A 25,819-nucleotide genomic window follows, 5' to 3' on the forward strand; every position below is an offset into this window, starting at 1 on the left:
AGTATGAACTTGCTATATAGCAAGGAGTTTTGACTTTTCTGTGTTAAGACTGTAGGAGTAGATTCATGCAGATATTAGCCCCAAAATGAAAGAGTGGTACAATTACATTTTCCATTCATGGAAAACATATACCTTTTTATTTTCTTTTTATTTGTTTTGGTGGTATTTATGTTTTATTTTGGCAAAAATAATATTTGAGAATCACTGTGCCATTGGAGCTTTTAGTTGAAGAAAAGGTTGTTAAACAACATCTAAAGGAATCAGTTTTATATATTTGATGAAACATGTTACTTCTTAGCTACCAGGCATATTGACAAATAGATATATTTGTCTAAGAGTCCTGAAATATCTACTTTGTTGTGGACTATACCAAAAGTAATAGAAAGAATTTATTACATGCCCTAAGAAATTTATTGACAACAAAGAATGGAATGTAGCAGAATGTTGTCAGCTGTACTTGCATATGGTGAAATACTGTGTGGTTTGTTGGGCTTTGTTAAAAGAATAATGAAAGTTGTACATTTTACAAGTGGAATAAGATTTGAGTGGTTGCTGCTTTGTGAGATTTAATTAAATCTGTATACCTGTTCACATTTTATCACTATTTTATAACAAAACATCATAAGATTTTATAACAAAACTCTTCTGACACAGCTCCCCAAACACGATAAACCCTCTGAAGTTAACTCAAAGATTCCTTCATTAGGAGCGCCGGCAGCCCCAGCAAAAAAATTCTCTCTTACCGCACGCTAATAAGTCCAGCCGGCCGGGAGATGAATAGTTGTTGCCACATCTATTCATCTCCGCCCCCATCCTTTTATCTCCAGAGCTAGGGTGGGGCTTCGCTAGCAGCAGTAGTTCTTTCCCAAGAATTTCCACTGCTCTGCTCTTCCCTGCCTTCTGTGCTTCAAGCACTGGACCCAGTTGTTCCTCCTCTTCCTCATCAGCAACCTCCAGACCTGGGAGTTGTTGACTCCATCTGAGGGCTAATGGACAGCCCAGGCTCCACCTCTGTCTCTCTTTCTCTCTCTCTGCCAGCTCCATTTCCTCGGAGCTCTGAGGTTGCCTTGATGCTGACCCTGACTCCCACGCCTCCTCCTCCTCTGATTTAGCTGCTGCAGGGGCCGGCAGCCAACAGGCCACAAAAAAAACTGACTTTCATCAGTGAATTCCCTCTCTGAGAAGATTGGTGGTTCAAAAATGTGAAGTGATAACCATTCTTTTGTCTCAGATAATCTATGGTCCCTCCCACCCAAGAGATCTTACAATAGACTTGAACTTCACCTTCACAGGTTAATGCCGGTCTGAAAATGTGATCTGAATATGGAAGTTATTGTGATGTGTCCTTCCTGATTTGCTTATGGTTAGTCTGGACTTGTACAGGGTGAATGGACTATCCCCGTGGTCTGTCTCATTGATTCTTGCAAGCACCTTATGGATACTGTTGGATTTCAAAAGCACTTGGGCATTTTTCCAGAAATGCGAGACAATTTCATCAAATGCCCTGTGCACCTCTGGAAGAGGTAGGCTAAGCATTTGGCAAGACAACTTCCAAATGATTTCAGTCTGGGAATCAAGCACTACTTCGTATGAGATTCACTTTAGCTTGTGGCTTTTGAGAAAGTGGATGAAGCTCTAGATAGTAAGATCATAACTGTATTGAGACTTGGATTGCTGTTGCACTTGGGCCTGTGGGAAACCAGTTGGTTGGATCAGAAAAACTGGCTCCAGTTTGAAGGTGGAGTGATTCCTGATGTTTGAAAAAAGATAGTGGTATGATCCTTCTTGTAAAAGCCTTCAATAGATAGCTATTGTCCAATGCCCAGTCTTCCATGTGGTGAGATGAGATAGTGGTTAGGGTTCAAACTGTCAATAAGCTGTAGAAAATGAATTATCAGGCCTGGGACAGACTGTGTTGGTCACACTGGTGGATGGTATAGCCAGCTTTCGATTTGGTTATAATTCTAGATTCATGGCTACTGCTAGGCAGGTGGAGGCTGTGGCTAGAGAGGTCCTTTGCCCAGCCACAGCTGGTGGGCCAGTTGTATCTTTTCTTCTAGAAAGAGACTCTGGCCACAATGTCTCATATCCTTGTCCTCTCCTCTATGATTAATCCAGCAAGTTTACATGAGCTGGAAATGAGGAATACTCAGTTGTTGGTATATGATGCAGTAGCCTGTCTGTTGCGAAGGGAGAGCTATTATTTATTGGTGCTGGAGGCTCAGCACTGGCTACTATAGCATTTGGGGTTCAATTCATAGTAGTTTTGACTATTGAAAACTGGTAGGATTTTCTGCCCAGTTACTGCAGGGACATCTGCTTTAAATGAAACTTGTCTCCCTGGTTTGCACATTCCTGTATCCACAGAAACTTTAGAACAATTTAAACTTATTCCAATGAATAAAATAACTTTAAAGATGAACAAGTTGTTGACTTAAATCTGTAGATAAACAACACTGGTAATCATGAATAAAACACTAAATATGTTTGGTATATAATATTCTATTTATGTTCCAGCCCAGTCACTTTGATACCTAAAATGCTTTTAGATTACCTGATAAAACAAGGCAATGGTTTCAAAATCAAATTACATAAAAGAAATAAAGTAAATATCCTTGTTGAGTTTCATGTCACATTCTAATAAGTAATGGTATAATTCAGTTTATTATAACCCAAACTAACAGATGAGACTATCAAATCTTAATTCAATCCACAACATAGAAAGGTAATCTGTATTAAAACAAAATGTGCTCCAAAAATATAATCTTGTATTTTCAATGGTTTTTTCCCCATCTGCAGCAAAGCAACCACAGCCAAATACATTTGGAGATATTCAGATATACTGCATGTTCAATATATCCACAGATAATATATTATCCAATGTTTGGTGTTCTTTTATAAACCAGATTGCATGCGATGTACTGCCAAAGGTAATACAGTCTGAAGTCTTCCAGCAAAGTCACTGTCAATATTTTACAAAGAAATTCGGTGAAAAAAGGTATTGCAAAGAAATTAAGTGCTCTTTTGCACACTCTGCAGGATCTTTATCCACCTTCAAAATGACAAATATAAAACCATTGATAAGGGGAAAGAGGAAAACTTTGTAGAGAAAGGTATCTTTATTAATCTAGGAGCCAATAATCTACAAGATTTTTCCCTCAGATTCTTTTCCTTCATGTTAAAGAAAAAAAAATCAAAATGTATATTAAACTAGAATTCAGATTCAAAAGATGTTCAATACTGAGTACATGAACATAGTTAATCTCCAAGTGGCAGCATCAAAATATTATAATTCCAGTGGACGTTGCTTTACAAAATTGTTTAAAAGTTCCTTTATCTTAACTTTCCAATGCTTTATTTAAGATTGTGCAATGATATGGATCTGAAGAAAAAGGTAATGTTAGTACCTCATTAATGGAACTGCGACATGTGGTAGTTTTGTAGCCCAGAGGAGGGGAAAAATTGATACGTTTGAATCCATCATGACTCCTGATTACTGCTTGGAGAAATCCCTGCAGTTTTCTTGGCAAGATTTTGGATGTGGTCTGTTTCCTAAGGTGCACAGTAAATGACTAGCCTAAGGTTACTGAACTAGTTTCGTGCCTAAGGTAAGACTTAGAATTCACAACTCCCAGTTTCTAGCCTAATGCCTTAACAATTACACCGCATCCTAATTCATCCTAGAAAATACAAGATCAAATTGTGACACACTAATCGAGTGTGAAAAGTTCACAATTTTCCCTGGCATGGTATGAATTCCATGAAAAATCATGAAAATGCACAGCTTTACGGACATGCTCTAAACCAAATTTTCTACTTCTGATCCAAACAGTTCCATGTCCTTACTTTTGTTTCTTTCCATATAGCACAAACGAGAGCCATATGAGATTCCTCAATTTGCAGGATGTCTATTTAAACAAAACATTTCCTCAAAATCTTCTTTGTCTAATCAACCACCAAACCCAAAAGAAGAGCCACAGAAAAAAAAAAAAAAAAAAAAAAACCTGAGTGATCGTTAGTAGAACCAGAGGTGGGTTTCAGCAGGTTCTGACTAGTTCTGGAGAACTGGTAGCGGAAGTTTGAGTAGTTCGGAGAACCGGTAGTAAAAATTCTGACTGGCAACCGCCCCCATCTATTCTCTGCCTCCCAAGTCCCAGCTGATCGGGAGGAAATGGGGATTTTGCAGTAACCTTCCCCTGGATTGGGGAAGGAATGGAGATTTTACAGTATCCTTCCCCTGCCACTCCCAGCAAGCCACACCCAGCAAGCCACACCCACAAAACCGGTAGTAAAAAAATTTGAAACCCACCACTGAGTAGAACCATAGTAATTAATAAAGCTACCCTATACATACAATAATTTATCAAAATCTTTTGAATCCATTTGTACAAACCCATTTGTACAATTTGGAAAATGTATTAACCAAAATTACTAACTGAGGTTACCACTCAGTATATTTGCCCTACCCATCTCCTAGAAAATTCTTTTCCAGTGCCTTTTTTGTTTAAACATAAAAAAAAGTAGCTTCAGATGTTCAAGTTTATTTAAAATTCTTCTCTTCTTGGAAGGACATCTAAGAATGTTAATAACCAGGAAATCACAGCAGATGACACAAATATAAACGTTTACAGAAAAGCCAACATTTCTAGAGGTCAAAGATAAAGTAAAAATCTTTTTATTTGACTGTAGCTTGCAAAAATATATGAAATATAAATGCACTTTTTAAATCAACAAATAGATTTTTAAAAACTACTTCAAAAACTGCATTAGACAGACAAACTCAGAAAAGGATTTTTAAAAATTGGGGAGGGGAATAAAGGGAAAAAGTGCAAGAAGAGGGAAGAAACTGAAAGTACATGGATTCCCAGAAGGAACCTGCTTAGGCTGTAGTACAAACTTCACCCCTTCCAAATGACCCATTTCAGAAGTGGGTCGATCCTGAATTTCACTTTCTGCAAATACAGGAGTATTTTTCCCTTGCACAAAGGATTCAATCCAGTCTTTGAAGGAGACTGGATTGAATCCAGGAGGGGGGAATGGATGGGAATACAGGAGGGGGGGAATGGATGGGAAGGAGAAACATTATTTTTGTCTGCATATCACCCCATAAAAACCTTTTTAAATAATGTAAAGGGAGAGATTGGTAAAGGCACCCCTCCCAACTCAGATGATTATAGATCTGAGCAATTATTTTATATCAGTGCAGCTGCAGCAAAGTCATGTTTACTGTCCCTCTGATCAGAGACCGTTCTTCTTTTTGAGTAGTTTTAACAAGTTCCTCGCTTGCGCAAGCTGTATCCATCCTCTAGGGAAGTCTGGGCTTGTATAAATTACAGCAATCCGAAAAGGTGATATTTATAGCCAGGAATTGGAAGCTTCCATCAATTTCATCCAGGAATTCGAACCAGCAGAGCAAGATGCTGCAAATACAGTCACAGGTTCCATCTCTCCCCCACAGATACAAATGTTGTTACCAATTAGTGCAGAAAAAAAATTCCTGAAAATACTATAATCATTCATGTGTGCAATCTTATTATTATTTCTTTAAAAAAAATAATTGTATTACATTTTTAAAATTACAATTTACTTTTTAAAATAATAACATATCTACACAAATGGAGTAGCTGAAAATGTCAATATCGCATAAAAGATGAAATACTTTAAAATTATAATATATTTTAGTATATCATTAAAATAAATGTATACATTTATTATATAACACAAGTTGTATAAAGATTAAAAAAATAAGACAAGGGGGAAAAACCTATTTTAAATAATCCTTGACTTAACAATCATTCATTTAGTTACCATTCAAAGTTACAACAGCACTGTAAAAAGTGACGACCAGTTTTCTCATGCCCGCTGTAGTATCACCATGGTCACATGATCAAAATTCAGGCCTGGCAATTAGCATATATTTATGGCAGTTGCACTTCTCCAGGGTCATGTGATCACCCTTTGTAACCTCAGCTGGCTTTCGAGAAGCAAAATCAATGGAGGAAGCCAGATTCACTTCATGACTGCATGATTCATTTAACAATTGTAGTGATTTGCTTAATAACGGTGGCAAACAAGGTGATAAAATGGGACACAACTGACTTAACAAGTTTCTTGCTTAGCTATCAAAATGTTGGGCTCAATTGTGGGTGTAAGTCGAGGACTACCTGTACAAAGAGACTAGGGAAAAAGATACCCCACTCAGAAAACAACTATGTTATCACAAATTACCATGACACAGCAATGTCCCTATGTGTTAGCTTTGCCAGTTGATTTGGACCATAATTATTCTGTCAAGATACCTATCTGAGTTATTAAAGAGGTCTTCCCTGGCTTTCTTTTTTTCCATGCTGTTTTATTTTGCTTAATTTTGATGCCATTTTATTACTTTTATTTGTTTTATAACATAGGCTGTTGACATTCTTCCCATTCATGTGCCTTTTGGATCAGGCATAAGGCCTCCAAGGCCGCATTCTGCAGGTTCAGCCTTATAAAAGCAAGCTTTCTTCGTCGGGTAATTGTTGACATTGTTTATCCCTTAGGAAAGATCACACAGTGGATTCTTGTAAGCCTTGCCAAGTGGTAGCAAAACAGATTCCATGCAATCCCCTCTCTAACCTATAACCTACTCCTGGGGAGGTGGACTCTTAGAGCAGCCAATTCTGAGACTATTATGGCCCTTTGTCTTTATCCAAAATTTTCACTGTGTCTCAAAAGTTATCAAGTACCTCATATGTCCTACCTCAAAAATATTTTATATCTCCTTCTGCCAATAATTTTCCCTTTGCTGTCCAGAGTCATGATTGCAAGATGGGTGGCTGTATAAATTGTTATAATAAATCAATCCAGAGACATCTGCAATTTTACCTTCAGCATCAAGAAAATAATTCAATGTATGTATAAAACCTTCTAAAGGACTCGCTCCTTCCAATTGGAGCAAAACAGAAAGGAAGAAGAGCTAAGTCTTTTCACATGGCCCTATAATTGCAGATTTTTCACCCTGCTGCTTTGATTCTACTTGTGTATCAATTCCAGATTTGCCAGTTTAGAAAATCCAAACCCCTTCAGACACAAAATGCATCTTTTAAGGGGAAAACACATGATAGATCTCACCTGAGTTCTCATTCTGCATGGCATCTCTCTATATCACAGGAGTGTCAAACTGGCGGCCTGTGGGCCAGATGCATCATGCACAGGCCACGCCCACTCAGGCTCCTCAAAGGCAAAAAAACTGCAATATATCACGTGACGCGATCAAGTTTGACACCCGTGCGATATCAGATATAGGAGGGACCCCCCATTATCTTGAGATTTTGGGAGTCAAAGCCAATCATGTCTCCCTCTGAAAATTCCCTTTCTGCTATCTTGTGCTCTTGTATTGCTTTAGCATCCATTGGTCTCTTCTAGGATGGGCATTGGATTGTGATCATTATCCTTCTGCTTTCCATATTCCTGATCAACTCCATAGATTTCCTAAAGCATTATAATGCTAACCACCACTGCTTCCTCAGGCCCTCATTAACATTTTCTCCTCGCCTTTCATTCAAGCACTGTGGCTAACCACCCAATTGCAGTCATTGTTCCTGACATGAGAATCCTCTCATTACTGGAAGGCTCACTTTTTTGCACTCTCCACATCTTTCACTTTCCTCTTTGGAACAACTATCGCACACCAGCTCTAATCTTCCATGGCTTGTTATCAAAAGATTGCCTTCTTCTCTTCTCAAAGTTAGAGTTTCTATTGTGGTTCTTTCTCAAACCCACACCTTTTCAATTATCCTCAGTGACAAGGTTCTGGTTCCCCATTATGCCGAATTCAGTCAGATGTATGAAAAAGTAAAACTTTGTTGTCTCTTCCATCCATTTAGCTATTCTGTCACCTGATACTCAGATCAGAAACTAGATAACACTTCAGAAAGGGTTTTTATTCCACAAAAGTCTCCTTCTCAGCTAAGCAGGCAGCTTTAACAGACTATTCAAGAAAACAATGTTTCAGCCCTCTTCAATACCTTGAATATCCTTCTAATCACCAGTGGATGGTATTTTCATTATTTTATAAAATGTTTGCTTTTGAAGGGCTACTATGTTCTTGTGTGAAACCTTTATCTTTCTCGTCCTACACTGGCTTGCCTATAGGCTGCCAGGTGCAATAAATTCCTTCATAGCTTCATCTGTGGGTAGTCCTTGACAGGGTGGATTTGATTTAAATCGAGTTGATTTAAATCACAATTTAAATCATGATTTAAATCACTAGTAAAAAGGCTTGATTTAAATCAACTCGATTTAAATAATAATTTTTAAAGAGCAACTGTCATCTCTGCTACTCCTTTGACCCACTGTTGACTCACCGATAGTCCCAGTGTTGCAGAATATACAGCCTCATGCTACACAACTAAGCTCCATTTCATGCTGAATAAACTAAATTATTTATGTATCTTAAATAGAAAACTGTCTTACGATAGATTTTTACCCCAAAAGTTTTTTATTAAAATAAATTTGATAAAAATCAAAAAAATCGATTTAAATAAAAAAAAATCTGATTTTTTTTCATTTTTTTTTTTAAAAATCATTGATTTTTATCCACCCTGGTCCTTGACTTACAAGTTTATTTAGTGACCATTCAAAGTTACAACAGCACTGAAAAAAAGTGACCTATGGCTTGTTTTCACACTAACAACCATTGCAGGATCTCCATGGTCATGTGATCAAAATTCAGATGCTTGGCAACTCATATTTATGACGGTTGCAGTCTCTTTATGACTGAGTGTGAAACTACATCTTTCCTTCAATATTCAAAAAGCACCCTCTTTCTCTTTGCAGCAGACTACAGCCTTTCTCAATGGATTTGGCTGAGTCATTTTTTTTCCAATTAGACACCTGCAGTTGCCAGTCTTTTGTTACAAATCACCTAAGCAAATATGCCCTCTCCAAATCTAGATACAATTTTCATTTTTTATCCAAAGTTGTTGCCTGGGTCTTTGTTTTCTGAAAAATGGAGGAATAAGCCTTTTCTTTAGTTATCTTAGAAGTACAAAAATGGTTTGCTTATCTGTAACTTGAGTGAACATCTGTGAATTTACACAAACTGCCCTCCTAACTCCACAAGGAGCTGGTTGACCTTAATGTTTCTCTAGATTCGTTGTATCAGTCTCGGTAATTGAAAGGATTCAGTGGGAGCCATGTCAGTCAAATGGACTATGTATGAGGGGTGGGATTCCCATTAAGAAATTCCTTAAGCTCTAGAATATTTTCAGTAGGACTTGAATAAGAACACACACCATATGTATGAATTCACAGATGACCATTCAAAGAACTTCAATTAGAAGTTGCAAAGAACCATTTTTATATGCAAAATTTAGTGGTCTATATGTTTTCTACCAGAACAGGGTCAACTGAACCAAATTAACAATTGGACTGGCCCATTCAAGGGTGCAGCTGGGGAATGCAATATATTAAAGATTAACTGATTTAGATTGCAAATTACTAATTCCTAATATTGCAAATACTGTATTTGTATATAAGTGCCTTTATTGGTATTCCTAATACATTTTTTTAATCAAACGTACTGTCCTGTAAGGTAAAACATTTTTGCTTTTCTAGCTCTAAAATGGTACTTATTTGCTGATCAGCAGTGAATCGTGGATTAAATAGGAGATTATGAAATTCTTACATTTTACATATATCAGTGACAAATGAGTGTCAAAACAAGCTAATGTTTTCTACATTTTTGCTGGAACATACATTTTTGAAAATATTTAATTCCTTGAATATAACAAATGCATTTTTTATGTTTCATCCATGTTTAATTTTCTCTCCAATAAAGACAGCAAGATCAGCACAAGTTTTACTTAAAAGGAAACAATTGTTTTAAATTAACTATGAAGGTTACTTCCAGAAATCCTGAAAGGAAATTGTCTGAGAAATTGAAGCATACAGTGTTAGTGTTTGATAGCCGTATTATTTATGTATCCAGCCCAAAGCTGAATTTCTATCAGATCATATGAAAGAAGAGATTTTGAGGTCATATGACAGCTGGGTGCATAATATAAGCAGTTCACTTTGTGTATGTTTCTATAAGTGCATGTATTAAAGGAGAGTTCATTTTATAACTACCAGAACTTTTGAAGCAAACCTTTCGCATATACCTTTAATAACAGTGTACCCAGCTTCATATGGCAATAGCCTAGTTACAAGAAAGAGATTTTTCTAATCTTTTCTTCCATGTAATGTACAACATTCTGCTGAGTTCCCCTATGAGCTTTTCACAGTTTAGGGTTTTGTTTTTTTTACAGAAATACTGAAGAATTTCTAAAATGTATAACAAACCATGGATTCTCTTGAAAAATCAAACAATACTCTGACGATTGTATCAAATTCAAATATTAAACCTTTAAAGATTTTAAATGTCTTGCGACACTTAACAATGTGTGACACAACACATTTTCCTCTCCTCATTTTCAGGCCTTATAGGGATTGGAGGGAATGGCATGTTTTAAGAGTAATGCCGTTTTATTTAAGCTTTATTTTTTCCTGTTAAAACATAATAAGTACTAATGAGCTGAATGTCCTGGCATGCACTGGCATTCATAGTCACCATGTGAATGCTTGGCAGCCCTTCAGTTATAGGAATTGCTAATTGACAGTGGAGAGCATATTTGTTCATATTAGACTAAATCAGTTCTTGTTCTGTGTCGCAGGGATCCTGTATCGCAAGTCCTGTGCCTCCTCTGCAGCTTGTCTCATGACCTCTGCCGGATACCAGACTTTCTGTACTCCAGGGAAGATAAACTCTGTTTGTATAAGTTGTTGCAACACTCCACTTTGTAATGGGCCCAGGCCAAAGAAGCGAGGAAATGCTGGCACCGTGCCTAGGGCAGGAGTATTAACAACCATGCTGCTGTCTAGCTTGCTGTTTCTATCACCCGCACAGTGCTAAACTCTAAGGGAAGATTTGCTTTGTCGCCATCATTCTTCCTGTGTCGCTTCTCTCAAAGGCACAGCTGGCTTCCATTGTGATGTTGTTGTTTGCTTTCCCAAAAGAAGAGTTTTATCTGAAAGAAGTCTCAACAACTTCATTACTTGCAGAATAGATTCAGTTGTCTGATTTTTCCAGTATGCACTTTAAAACAAAACGAAACAAAGAAAACAATAATCAACAGTCGTCCATACGAAAGCACTATCATTCATGTTATTGGAAAATCGTCTATTGTACTTGAACTTGGAGGGGTACAAGTTGTTGGCTGTAAAGTCTTTCTTTTGTTTTCCTTTATTGCTTCTTTTAGTCTATTGTGTATCCTGTAATGTTTCTTTATGAGTATTTACTACTCATGTTCACAAATGCCATTCTGGTTAACAGGACTTGGATCTATACTAGTCTCCAGAGGCATTGTTCTCACATTGAGCTCTAGTGACTCGGGACTCTGTTTTGGTAAAGTGGAGTCAATTTCAGCCTCATCCTGAAGAATATTTGAGGACATCTTCTGTGCTGCTTTGGTGGACGACTTTCGCCTGAATGACATGAAGATCAATGGACGTTTGGAATGGTTGACACTGGCTACTGAGTTTAAACTAGTTGCCAAATACTTCTGCTTGTTGGCATGTTCTATGGACAGACGACATCGGAGGACTTGAAGAAAGACCTTCCGGAACTGTTGGGAGGAAATGTTGTACAGGAGTGGATTCACCACAGAGCTAAGGTAAAAGAAAATATCTGCTATGGGGACGAGAATGATATATGCCCTAAAATAAGAGACTGTCCAGTCTTGCTTGGGCCTGGCAGCCGTCATGATCCTTCGAACTTGATTCGGTAGCCAGCATATTGCCAGTGTTGCAACAATCAAACCTGCAAGGAAGGAGAAGAGAGAAAAAGAACTTGTGAAACCAAATCATAAAATATTTAGTATCAGTGCTCCACTTACCGGCTAGGAAATGATACCAATTTTTCAGTGTTTTGCTTGACAGCATCTTCCGCCAGTAGCAAAACATGTTCTGAGAGAGACAGGAGGAGAAAAGGCAAGCCACGGGTTTCAAGGTCATTGGAGTCTGTATTCCAATAAGTATTGTGTAACATGTAAGGTAGCATTTCTTTTGATCCTTGACATCGGTTAAGTTCAAATGCTTTATTTCATTTGTACTGCATTCTTGAAATATTTTGTTATTGATGCTCTGTTGCCCATTCCTCCTCCTCCTTTTCATGACTAAATAATACAGCCATATTAGAACAGGCAATATCCAAAAGCAGATCAAATTCCACTTATATTTTAAAAAATGTGCATACAATTTGGCATTATTTTTGGTACCTTTTCTCCTACAGAAAATATTTTTATGTACAGTGTGAGAGGCTCTTTTTATGACAGAGTATATAAGGAATTCAGGAAAGGAGCTGCAGTTCAATTAAAATAAAATGGCACAGAGAACAAGCATTAAATGTTCCTGGAAATGGAGCTTCTAGAGAATACAAAGTTTGTTCCAAATTTTGCTGTCCAGGTATTTTGCATTCACCTATAAATGTGAGTATTTATTTCATTGAGGTTAGGTTAATTTTATTGAAGAAATATATGAAAATATTTATCATTGACTTTCTTATTGCTGGCAAGAAAAGAATGCCAGGCTCCCAGGGCTGACAAAAAAACTTACCGATTGTATAGTTTTAAAATATTAAACATGCTTCACACACATTATCTTATTTATCTGTTAAAAAAACTAATGTGATAAATCATTCTGAACAATGGTTTGCTTAACTTCCATTTTCTTAATCAACTTTTTAGTTTCAGGATTAAACCACCTTTCCAGAATGATAGTTGAGTATAGCCTGATTTCCAACCCAATTTCAATTACTGAAATATTACTAAATTTAAGAAAAATCACTATAAAATGAAGGATGCATTTATAGACTCCCCCTTGATGCATGTTCATGGATGGATTTGAGGGAAAGAAATAACATGTTTAGTGTTTTTAGCCTATTTACCCTTGCTGGGGTATTCCTTGTTTTAGCGCAAAGGTGCCTTATCTGTGAAAGAAAATAATTTATCCAAATGTTGGCTGTTCCACTGCAAGTTTTTCTTTGATTTGTGGAGTTTTACATCATACTTGCTAAAAAATTTACTTGCTTTAAAGCTAGTCCTACAACTCGATTTGCTTTATTAGAAAATGCAGGCTTTATGTTGCTTTTGTCTAAATGAATCTGGATTCTTTACCTAGTCACCACTAAATTGTAGAATATGTACTCAATAAAATAATTGGGAAGATCCAGAATTCAAAATCAAAGACAAATTGTTTTGAAAAATATAAGAGAACAATTATGAATGTAGGCAGAAGAAAATAAGAATTGACAGCAGTACCCTGGAAGAGTCAGAACTGATCATAAACTCTGTGTAATAAATAGATTTGTGAATCTTTTGATTTTAATGTTTACTTTTGGTTAATAAACAGGTTAATTTTTTTGTAATTGTATGAAGTTTTCATTATGTTGAAAGCTTAGATTTCAGCATTTTGTACAAAATCATATATATACACCTGTTACCTTTATGCCTAACAGAAATTTGCAAAAACAAAAGTTTTAGTAAACACAGTAAATTGCCAATTTCCTTAGGCATATTCTTTAAGACTCCTTGTGGGTGGTGAAACTATATTGGCAGATACACTAATTAGTTCAGGCTTTTAACCCTGTTTGATACAATCTGCTTCGCAAAGTATAGAGTTACTACTATTCCTCTTCAAGTTTCTTCTAAATGTGTATGATTAAGGGTGAACAGAGAGATAATTTGTCAAACACAGATGAAACACCAAAGCTTTGAGATGATTTTAAACTACATTTTCAGTTTGTAATATGTCTGGCTCTATAACCACAGTTAAGACTATTGCTCTGCTTTAAGGGACTGATTTAGGGTGCAGAGGTAAGTAAATATACAAAACTTAAGTGTTGAGCAGCTGGGAAATAAAAACGAAGTAAGTGCAATATGCTGTAATTTGTGCTGAAGGAGTAACTGATACATGGTTAGGGTTGCCATGATATCTGAAATTGGCAGGTTTATTCTAATTATCAAATTATTGGTCACCAATCTTAGCACAGGGTAACTCTTGGGCAGCCAATACATTTGATAAATAAATAGGTTAAACAAGGCATGTCACAAGTTGGCAAGACGTTGAATGGTTACTAGACAAAGAAGCAAAACAAGACTAGAAAACATACACAAAGTTAGTGTTTCTCCCTGTGATGCAAAGTTGAGTGTGTGTGCATATATGCATACATATGCTAGAGTTCCTTTTGGTGAAGTTCAAGAAAGCCCATTTGCCCCAAGACCTTAACCTAAGATTTACAAGGCACTGATCCGATGTTATTTTTTAAAAAAATGCTTTTAAGAAGTGAAAAGCAAAGTACCTATTATGAGCATCATCAGTTTTATTTCAAGAACATCCCTGGGCCCCAAAACTTTTCTAGAAAGTAAAAATGTAACCCACTGTTAATGTTGGAAGTATACTATACAGGCTAGTAAAAAGCATTTTGATGAAGAGACTTTTGAGAGTGGCAAGAAACATTTTTATTCATTAGAGCTTTGTGTTTTGTTATATCCCCCATGATGACAATTTTGTTAGAAAACTCATGTCTAAATTCCCCAAGTACCTAACCGCTCTTAATATCTGGGACCCCTGGCAATTCATATTTCTTGAAGTTTATTATGTATTAAAATTATCAACTGGAAATAGCAAACATTAAACAAATAACTCTTCTGCTCATTATGTCTTGTTCTTTTTTTATCTTCTCAGGGACTCACTGTCATTCTGTTTTTTTACTTTCTACTATTATAGTCTTAATTTTTCAGGATCATGACCTACCTACCACTTGATGTGTCTTGTATTAAGATACAATAAGGTCATGCCTTCGTTCCTATTTCACTCTCGTTCTCATTATCATTAAGAAGAACAAAAGATCAATGAGCCGTGACACAGAAGCCACTGAAGACACATGGACTTAATATAGTTGTGTGTGTGTGTGTAAATTATGGAATAACTAAATGACATTTTAAACAGTGAACCTTAAAAGTGGTTTCCTTTCAGGCCTATTATCACAAATGTCCTGATCTGAGAAATCACTCATCCATCGCTAACTTCTAAGCAGAAATACAGAAATGTTTTAAGGCTCAGTCATGTGGGCCACCTTAACCTTTGTTGTGTGTTTTATTATGTTATTTTTACAATCTTGTTTTTCCTTAAAAAGAAGTAAAACACTAGTATAATTGGTTTTTAACATGTGAGATTAAATAGCCAGCAAAGTATATAACTTGATAAAAAACAGAAATCTAAGGAATTTCTGAAGGAATAAGACAAAATAGAGTCAACATATTTACCAAATAAATTCTGTTTTTCATAAATTGCAATCCCAATTTTTTTTGAAAAACATCAGTAAGACCTTTATTACTTTTATTAAATGGACAATTATATTTTTAAAATTACAAAAGTGGTTCAATTAATTCTCTCTTGAGTTGATTACATTAATTTTTAATGCCCTTATGTATTCCCCCATTTTCTCCAGTTTAGAGCATTCCCAGTGCCTTTGCCTTACAACAATGGCTTAGTTAATACCTAAATATGAAGTGGCAGCCTTTAATATATTTTCTGTAATGTACCATTGTTAAATACCAGTATTTATTATAAAATACACAATATAACAAATGTCTGCTCTTAAAATCCTGGCTGGCCTTTGGATCCTTGAAATTTTCCATTCTTCTGCTTGGTGCTCTGGAGGCCCAAGGCCTCTACAGCTGAACTATAATTAGTTCCAATCCCCCAAAAATCAGCATTCAATATCTTCTATGGAGTTTTGCATAACCAGCTAGCCAACTCCAGGACGCAATGTGTGACCAAATCAGAAACATCCTTATTGGTCAGAGCATGAAATATGCAATCTGCAACATACTTCTGAGTTGCTTTCCAAGGTCAGAACCTTTTTCCTGCAAGATTGGAACTCTGTCTCTAATGCTGAAGATTTAAAAAGTTAAGGAATTAACTTTTACAGGTGTACTGGCTCTTCATTTAAGCTGTATTGTCTGTGGGCTTTGTTGGTAAGGTAGTAAATTAAATAAAAATGTGGGAAGGAATTCCAGTTGTTACTTCTTAAGTAAAATTTGTAATCAGCACTTAATACGTAACACTTTCTATACGATGAGTATAATGTACAAAATGCACAATGTATAATTAATATGGGCAAAATAATACTTTACCTGTTTATAAAAAAAAAGCATGTTCAAATTTTGCTTTTTCCATTGATACTCTTGCTGCTGACTTTTATTTAGATTATACGATGTCCAAGTAATTCCTTCCCTAGACACCTCACGAGGAACCAACTGCTTTATTCTATACAGAGCAAGTGAAAAATGAGTTGATGGTAACCTTGTACTGTATTGTAGAGGTTAGTGTTTCAAGGAAAAGCAGAGAATTCTTCTTGTAAACTGTCATTTTTGTGAGCACAAGTAATTGCTCATCTCTTGCTACCCCAGGAAAAAAAACATTTCTTTTTTGCAGAGATGTGAATAAATGTTTGGAGATTCGATCCTTTTAAGATTCATCCATAAACCTGTTATTTTCATCGAGGCTACAATAGCATAAAATGTAACATTTATTTTACTCTTCTTAATGTGCTGGTACAATCAACACAAATGGGATGGAGAGAAGATACTAATTGGCCCTGTAGAATAACAACGATTTTTATATTGTGGAGGAAAATAGGTTTACACAATGCTATTGCTCAATTACTTCTGTGTCACCCTTTAAACCAAATGTTCTTAGATGGGAAATCTCTGTATTGTCTAGATCAGTGATTCTCAATCTCAGAAATGTCAAGCTGTGTAGACTTCAGCTCCCAGGATTCCAAACATGCTGGCTGTGGAATTCTGGGAGTTGTAGTCCGCACATCTTGACATTGCCACGGTTGAGAAACACTGGCCTAGTAAAAAGTGCACCTGCCCTATTCCTAGAACATACTGAGTTGTCAAGGACTTACTGTACTTTGTAAGGGTACAAATTTAAGCAAAACCCAATAAAGCGGTCATTTAATGGTTCCCATCCATTTTTAACTAAGTCCACTGTATCTCTGCTTAAAGTAAGAACACAGATAATGCATTGTGCTAGGCAAGAGTTCTTATCAGCTGAAACTAAGGTGCAACAACTATTGAAGCTTCACTGTGACTTCTTCAAGCATAAATATAAGAACACTGAGTGAAAGATCTGTGAGAAGCAGTGAATCTCATAGTCCTTTCCCCTACCATGAATGTAGCCTCACAAAGGAAGTGATGAGGACTTGTGAGATTTGACATAGCTTCTCTACGGTGCCTATGGAAAGCAGTTACTACTAATGATGTGGGCAAAGAATTGTGAATCTTCCCTGAACTAGTAAAATGGTTTATAAATGATACCATTAGATTTATTCCTAAATATACTCCTAAATAAATTCTGGATTACAGCATTAAATGTGTATTAATTTTCCTCAATTGCATATATTACCCACTAAAGAGCATTTTTAAAGCAGCTTATAGTAGGGAACTCGCTACTGGTACTAACCTGAATACATTCCAGCAATATCTGAGCACCTACAGGTTTTCTAACGTGTTTAAAGAATCATTAATAGCTTATCAAAATATCATCTGTTTATATCCTACAATATAATTTTATTTCAATATTGCTCATGTTTCAGAAATGCAAAATAAATTGTGATATCAAATTAAGATGTTCTTATTTTATTTCATGTAAGCTACACAGACTTTGCTCACTTTCCTGTGCTTTGATGGATGTATAAGCAACTTCAGCCACTACTGTGAATAAAAATTGAGCTGGGAAAAAGTACAGACTGAAATAGTTCAGGAGGAAAGCTTGGTTAGTACTCTGTAAACACACATGCCGATGATGATGTTTGTCCATCGTGTTCGAAGAGGACCTTGAGATCTAACAGGTTATGGGCTGCCCATGGTGTGTTCGCAGATGGCTGGTAAGGCCTATATGGGCACGGAATGTTCTGCCACATGCTGGGCAGACGTGGGCATCATTGTTACAGCATTTGCAGCTCTGGCTTTGCGCAGTGCTCTCTTATGCTGTGGTTGTTCTGTCTTCATATGTCCGGCAGCCTTGGTGGATCAATGTGCGCCATGTTGATCAATCTTGTACCAGGGTTTCCCAGGAGGTGGTGTCAATATCCTCCAAAGGAGGCTTTCAACGTGTCTGTATTGCTTCCTTTGTCATCCCCCCCCATGTGATCGCTTTCCTTGAGACAGCTCACCATAGAGGAGCTGTTTAGGAATGAGATGGTCTGGCATCCTTGCAACAAGGGCTGCCCAGCGTGTCTGGCCTTTCATCAGCAGGGTGTGAACTGATGGCAGGCCTGCTCTGGAGAGGACTTCTGTGTCTGGCCCCTTGTCTTGCTACTGGATCCTCAGAGATCTGCAGAGGTAGATCATGTGGAAGTGGTTCAATTGCCTAGCTTGCCTCCTGTACACAGTCTTAAGTCTCACTGGCATATATCAGGGTGGCTAGCACCACTGCTTGGTAGACTCTGAGCTTTGTAGCAAGGCTTATTCCATAGTGGTCTCACACATTGGTCAGTAGTCTGCCATATGCAGAGCTTGCCTTGGTGATTCTGCAGTTGACCTCAATGTCAACTGTCACTGCGCGGGAGAGGGTGCTGCCAAGGTATGTAAATTGGTCCACTGCTTGCAGCTTTTGTCCCTTCACAGTGATGGTGGGCTCTTGGTGTTGGGCTTTCGGAGCTGGATGGTGCATCACTTCGGTCTTTGTGTTAATGAGGAGGTCGAAGTTGTCACATGCTGCTGCAAATTTGTCCACACTGGCTTGCATTTCCTATTCTGATCTAGCATCCAGGGCACAGTCATCAGCAAAAAGGAGGTGTCGTAACACTGTCTCCTTTATGTTGGTGACAACCTGGAGTCTTCGCAGGTTGAACAGTTTCTCATCAATCCTGTATCTCAGGCTAACTCACAAGGAACTGTTCTGGAAGGCATCTGACAGCATGGCTGAAAACACGCTGAACAGGGTCAATGCCAATATGCCCCCTTGCTTGACACCGTTTGTAACGGGAAAGGCCTCTGAATCTTCTCCACCATCCAGAACGCGAGCCGTCATGCCATTATGGAGCTGATGTACCATCAGGATGAATCTGTCAGGGCACCCAAACTTCGACATGATGCGCCACAGACCTTTGCGACTGACAGTGTCAAAAGCCTTGGTGAGATCCACAAAGGTGTGTACAACTCATGATTCTGCTCTTGACACTTCTCTTGGAGCTGTCAGGATGCGAAGATCATGTCCACAGTGCCATGCTCTTTGCGGAAACCACACTGTGTCTCCGATAATAGACCCTGTTCCAGGTAGTCGGTCAGGCAGTTCAGCAACACTCGTGCAAGGATCTTGCCTGCGATGGAAAGCAGCGATATTCCTCTATGATTATCACAAACTTGTCGATTCCCTTTCCTCTTGTAGAGGTTCCTGAGCAATGGATCCTTGATTCCAGAATGTATGTGTAAACACACACACACACAAAGAATGTTTGGTTGTAAAGACCAAATGATTTCAGTTCTGTCTCTGCTCCAAATCAATGCAATTTATACAGATATCCTTAAATGCCCATATCTTGTTTTCATCAGCATATGTTTAAAATTCCCATTGCAGCTTTCACTATTCACTGTCTTTTGAATCAGTGATCATCTGTGGCTTATGTTCATTGAGGGAGGAAGAAGTAGACACAAAGCACAGCTCCGTTTTAGCAGAATGAATGGCTATTGGGATCAGGAAGTACAAGGCCCTGGGAAAGGGAGTCAAGTTTGAGAGCGTTGGTGGCAGCACAAAGGAGAACAGAGATGGCAGAAGGGATTCAGAGGGAAATAAGTTGGGGAGCCGGCCAAGCGATTAGGAGTTTGAAGCTACAAGGGAAAAACTAAATGACAGCACAAGAAAATGAGAAAAAAGATTTTGCAGAAGGTAAAATAGATGCCTTGAAGGGCAAAGAGGGAGCAGCAAAATAAGGACAGAAGACAGAAGAGAAGTGAAGACATACGGATTTGAGCTGAAAGAAACAGCAATGAAAGTAAGGGGTCAAATCAGCCATGGGAGGAAAGAAACGTTCAAAAGGGCAGTGAAGAGAAAGAGGTGGGTGGGTAGAAAGGGGAGCAACCAGTAATGAAAATGAAATCAAGGACATGCTAACTTATAATTTGGATTCAAAGTTTGCCAAAGGAAAGGGGAGCCAAGAAAGCAGCACCAAACTCTTTGTCTTTCCCAAAGAAAGGGGGGGGGTATTTTTCATCCATTTGTGAAGGAATTTTCACATATTCTTCACAATGCCCACACGAGGCAGATTTCTCTCCAGACTACATGTGCTATGTTGTGCTGCCCATCTCACACCAATTAACCTGGAGGACTTTTGCTGTAACCATCGGTTGGGAGGCCAGATTGCATGAGCCAGTCATAAGGCAAGTATTCCTGTTCTCTCTTTCCTTCTCCTCCCTTCTTGGCCCTCCCCCATTGTTGGGACAACCCAGCAGCCAATCAAACAGCCGCCGCCAATCAAAATACAGTATTGACTGGTGTGTGTGTGGAGAGGAGACAAAACAAGATGGCTGCCTGGCACTTCTGCATAGATTTTTGTGAGGAACAGGCTGAATCAACAGAACCAAACCGCAAGAGTAAAAGTAACACACAAAACCAAGGGATTGGCAACTCTGTTGAGAAAGAGGCTACAGAAAAGGAGCTGAGAAAACTGGGGAAAGAGGTTTTTTCCTTCCCCCCAGACCAGAAGTGTGGCAAAAGTTATCCTAGATGCGTCCCTCAGCTAGAGGCAAGCTTTTGAAGAGGAGAAGAGCCATGAAGCCCAGCCAAGAACACACAGAAGGAGAAGCAAAGACAAAAGTTAGCAGGGGGAAAGCCTGTTATTGTACTGTATCCATGCAATGCACTTCAACACATGCTAATCTAAAATGTTATTGCTATACAATTTTTGAACGACTTAAATCAATAAAACTTAAATTGAGAATTCAGTACATAAGCACATGTGAGTGTATCCATGAATGCTGATGGTGAAACAAAGACAGCTGAATTAAAAAATAATATTTTTTGGACACTTACATGTAAGAAAAGGAAAGAAGTGAAACGAGGAAAAGCAGAATGACAGCAAGAAGAGGAGGCAGGCTTGTGTTTGAAAAAAATATTAGAAGACAGATTAATTCTCCAACAGAATGAACGAAGAGTGGACATCAGGACAAAGTTTTACAAAGTAAAAATGCTGAGAAAAAAAATCAGAGGTGAGGATGGGAGAACCACCATGCCTACGGAGAGAAAAAGATACAGACAGTTCTCATTTAACAACCACAATTTAAGACCAATAGCTTGGTTATTAAACAGTTGCTAAAGTACAACTGTGCTTATGATCTTACATTACTTCAGCTTTCCTTTGCTTTAGGTCATAAATGACAGGATGGGATATAAAGTTGTTGTTTTTTTCATCACTGTTGTAACTGAATTACCACTAAACAAGCCAGTCACTAAACAAGGGATACTGTAATGGCAACGAATGCAATCAAAGATACCAGGAAATAGTAATACTAAAAAAGATAGGGAAAACACAGGGCATTTCTTAGGGGAATTTTTAAAAAAACGTTTTGGAAGTTGGCAAAGGATAAACGAGTGTGTAACAAAGTGAGACCAATTAATAAATAAAAGTAGTGAAATGATTTGAGATATAACTGAACTGGGGAATGCTGTAAAAATATTTTAAATATTTTGTATGGAAATAATAGCAACAAGTTAAAAGTGGAGTGCTAGATATGCTCTAAACCAGCCGTGTCCAACCCATGGCTCATGGGCCACATGTGCTCCTGGACAGCTAGTAATGTGGCCCACAGAATTGTAAACCTTTAAGATTATTATGTGCATTAATATATACATTAACTACTGTATATTATATATTTTATATGCAGTCCAAGACAATTCCTCTTCACTCAATGCGGCATAGGCAAGCCAAAAGGTTGGACACACCTACTCTAAACACTACAAATACTATGTAGGTTATGGGCAAAAAAAAAATTGATGACAAGGAATGCTATAAAATAAGGTTACAGGTATAGATGGTGTAAGTGGAGAAATGTTAACCTTTGGGTGTGACTTGATTATGAGGTGGCTGTGCAGTTTGTTCAATGTGTATGTGAAAACTGCATCTGTGTCTCACGCAGAAGGAAAAGTTGCCAAAGGAATGTCACATGGATTGATACATGAATTGTGTCTAAGAAGTTGTTTGGTGAAATTTGATTGAAAACGTACAAGTGGTGACATCATGCAAAAATTGGGAAGTGAAGGTTGGTTGGATGCCAAGCAGTGTGCGTGTGTGTTAAGAGCAGGGTTTTGCTCTTTAGCAAATAATTGAGAAATGTATGAATGTCATGAAGAAAATTAATTGTACAAATGTTGATTTAAAGGAAGAGGGAGCAAGATTGAATTGTAGGTTATTTTGCATCAATACGGAATTGTAGGTTAGTACATGAATACAATAAAAGTAGTGTGTGATGGAAGTAAAGCATGTGTAAAAATAAGTGCGACACTTGGAATGGGAATAAGGCATAGATTTGTGATGTCTCTTTTGCTGGTTAATTTATTTACAGATCTAAGTGGGAGATTAGAAATATATTGGTTGGAGATGTGAAAAGGTGTGTTCTTTTGTTTACAGGTGATAGATAGGTTTTTGTCTGAGAATCTGAATTATTTTTCAGATTTTTTTCTAAAAAAATGTTCGATTCCTTGATACATGGCAGACGCAAGGATCTTTGGAAAGAGACAATTTTGGAAAAGCCTGTGAATGGCGTTGGTTTAAAGTAGATTTCATTGATTTTCCTTTTCTTATTGCCTGCCTTTATTGTATTTTTGTTTATTGTTTGCTACTTTTGTCAATGTTGGTTAAATGAAAAGAGCTTAATCTGATAGGTACAGTCCTGATGCTGTTTCCACATTGGTTGGAGATTATGGAAAAATAAACTGTGTCTCCTAAATTACTAATGGTTTCTTAGAGGAAACTGATAAAATTGTTGCTATTTGTGAGACCTGTAGAATAATGAGCTTGAGCATCCTGTCCTCATAATCTTTTCGTAAGTGACAAGTCTTCATGGTAAATGTGCCAGCAACATAACTGTGTCTCAATGGCACAGGATAGAAGAAATTTGGCAGTCGCTTCTCCCTTAAAAATTCTTTTTAACTATTCTGAAATATTCCTCCAGGTAACTGAATACCAAATTCACTTCAGTACTATCTGCAATTTTATTGAGGATTTAAAAACAGATTCAAGCAAGCCACAATCAAAGCTCAATGGAGAATTCAGAGATCTGTAGTGTTTGCTTCTCTCAATATTACTATGCCTGCCTCTGATAAGGCTTTTAATTGTTACTTTTAAATCCTAAACCACAGACTTCTCCACAGCAGCTTCTCTAGAGACCAATTATCCAATAGATCTGACTCATCTGATTGAATTTAGAATTACTGTCACAGGAGTACGCTAATGTATACATTTTTCATTATTCAATGCTAATCCTTATTAATTATTTCCATAATCACTCCCTTCTCTGATTCACAGTGAAGAAATGACCTAAAAGTACTAAAAACAGATTCTTTATGAATATTATTGGCATGAACTATGTTAAACTTTTAAAAAAAGGATATTTTGGTCATCCAGTTCTCGACAACTGCGTCTGTACTGACATTTCAAATAGTAATTTTCAGTGAAACATAAGCATATGGTTAGTTCAGTTCCAATTTAAGATCGAACAAAAAATGAATTAGTTCCATTTTTTAAAATAACTTTCAAATAATTAGGCCTGGAATTAGACATGCAAAGCAGTATTTATTTTCAGTTACTATAACTTATGAAACCAGCTTTTCATAAGATCACCTTAGCATAACTTTTTTAAAGAAATACCACAGATACCCACACCGTGTGTCCATTTTTCATTAGCTATTATTAAATCTTTGTCAAAGAACTAATAGAAATGCTGGGAAAGAAACTGAAAAGAAATGGGATAACAAGAATGGAAAAGAAAAAAAGACTTTTAAAGAATAGCAGGAAGCATAATGCCACATAACACACATTTAACAACCAAATGAACACTGACAATATTTTCTTGAGGGGTTTCTAAAACTTTTTCCAATTCAATGGGCAGTGAAGTGAGATAATTCCTTAGATTGAGGTTAATGTTTCTACCATTGTGGTATAGTATATTGAGAATACAGAATTTCTGCAGCCCTTGTGAGTGAGAAAGAACAACAGAAAGCAAGATAGGCTAAGACAAAACACAAGATATCAAAGTAAAATAGTTTGTAAGATTTATATCTGAGAGCTCTTCAACATAAGAATTGATCAATTGGCTACTAATATGCAATAAGACTTAGCCAGAAACCACACTTTACAATTTCTTGAGATGGTAGTAACCATTAAATTCTGTAATGGTGGATCTGATAGGTCACAGGTGTCAAACTCGCGACATCACATTGCCGTCACGTGACATTTCGCCATGTTTTCCCTCTTCGCGAAGCTGGGGTGGGCGTGGCCTATGCGTGACACCCCAGCCACTAGTTTGAGGCCCCTGTGATAGGTGGTGTTTTTCCAGCCAAGGATCACATTCAGTTGGTTAGACCAAGGAACAGCAGTGCATTTGACAGAAATTGTGCTTCCAATATTTATCATCAGAAAAAGATACTTAAGAGCTTTCACAACCATCATATGCAGCAATGGACAGTCTACCACTGAAATCTAGTCTCAGGACCATAATAACAGAGAAGCCAAGAAAACAAATGGATCATCAAGCAAAGAGTTCTCAACCCAAGACATAAATGTCCAAAAATTATATTTTTGACGCATTATACTAAGGTGATCTAGCCTTCTAGAGGAAATTCTAATGTTGGGAAAGGTGGAAAGAAGGAGAAGATGATCTGCAGCCAGGTGGATGGACAGTAAAGTGGCAATGGGCGCACATTTGGAAGATCTGAAGGGCCAGGTTAGGGACAGATTATCATGAAGAAAATCTAAGAATTGACCCAGGTGTGATGACAAATAATCAGTCAATAATTATAAAGCAAGTTCTTTGCATATACTAGGTGCAGACTGTAAATCCTGACACATTACATAAAAAGTGTAACACACCTGGAAAATAACTCTGCTATTCAAAGTCAACAGTCTAAAATCATTCTGTATTTTCCCAAATGTATGTCATATAGCTATGTAACCTTATGGTGCTATTTATAAGAATATACTGCATTCCTTTCTACCTACTACACCAGTGATGGGTTGCCCCCAGTTCGCACCGGTTCTATAGAACCGGTAGTAAAACCGGCAGGAGGCCCTGCCCACTGACCCTGACATCATGAAAATGCTTCTGCACATGCGCAGAAGAGCGCATGCGCACGCGAGCAAAGTGCGCGCATGCGGCCCCGTTGTGAACCAGAAGTAAAGGTAAGTAGAACCCACCCCTATACTACACTTAACTGAATATAGATCCCATGACTGGACATTCAGAGAAAGTAGACTTCAGTAGAAGCACTCACTGGCTATTCTTCATCAATGGTTAGGAGAATTTAGAATAGAATAACAGTTGGAAGGAACCTTGGAGATCATCTAGTCCAACCCCCTGCTTAGGGGGAAACTCTATACCAGACAAATGGTTATCCAACATCTTCTTAAAAACTTCCAGTGTTGGAGTATTCACAACTTCTGGAGGCAAGTTGTTCCACTGATTAATTGTTCTAACTGTCAGGAAATTTCTCCTTAGTTCTAAGTTGCTTTTCT

The 25,819-nt window shown here is 37.5% G+C and overlaps 2 protein-coding genes across 2 annotated transcripts in view; one reads left to right on the forward strand and one right to left on the reverse strand.

The window, feature by feature from the left end:
- Positions 1-10,933, forward strand: part of LYPD1 (LY6/PLAUR domain containing 1) — a 28,927-nt gene extending 17,994 nt beyond the window's left edge. Inside the window, exon 3 of the mRNA XM_070957029.1 lies at positions 10,695-10,933. Coding sequence (XP_070813130.1) covers positions 10,695-10,933 — 239 coding nt within the window. The remainder of the gene's footprint in view (positions 1-10,694) is intronic.
- Positions 10,934-11,318: 385 nt separating this feature from the next.
- Positions 11,319-25,819, reverse strand: part of GPR39 (G protein-coupled receptor 39) — a 168,832-nt gene continuing 154,331 nt past the window's right edge. The window contains exon 2 of the mRNA XM_070957030.1: positions 11,319-11,839. Within this exon, the coding sequence (XP_070813131.1) occupies positions 11,319-11,839 (521 nt within the window). The remainder of the gene's footprint in view (positions 11,840-25,819) is intronic.

Source organism: Pituophis catenifer, unplaced genomic scaffold, assembly GCF_029215685.1.
Source record: "Pituophis catenifer annectens isolate HBS135680 unplaced genomic scaffold, rPitCat1.0.hap2 SCAF_1, whole genome shotgun sequence".
Lineage (NCBI taxonomy): Eukaryota > Metazoa > Chordata > Lepidosauria > Squamata > Colubridae > Pituophis > Pituophis catenifer.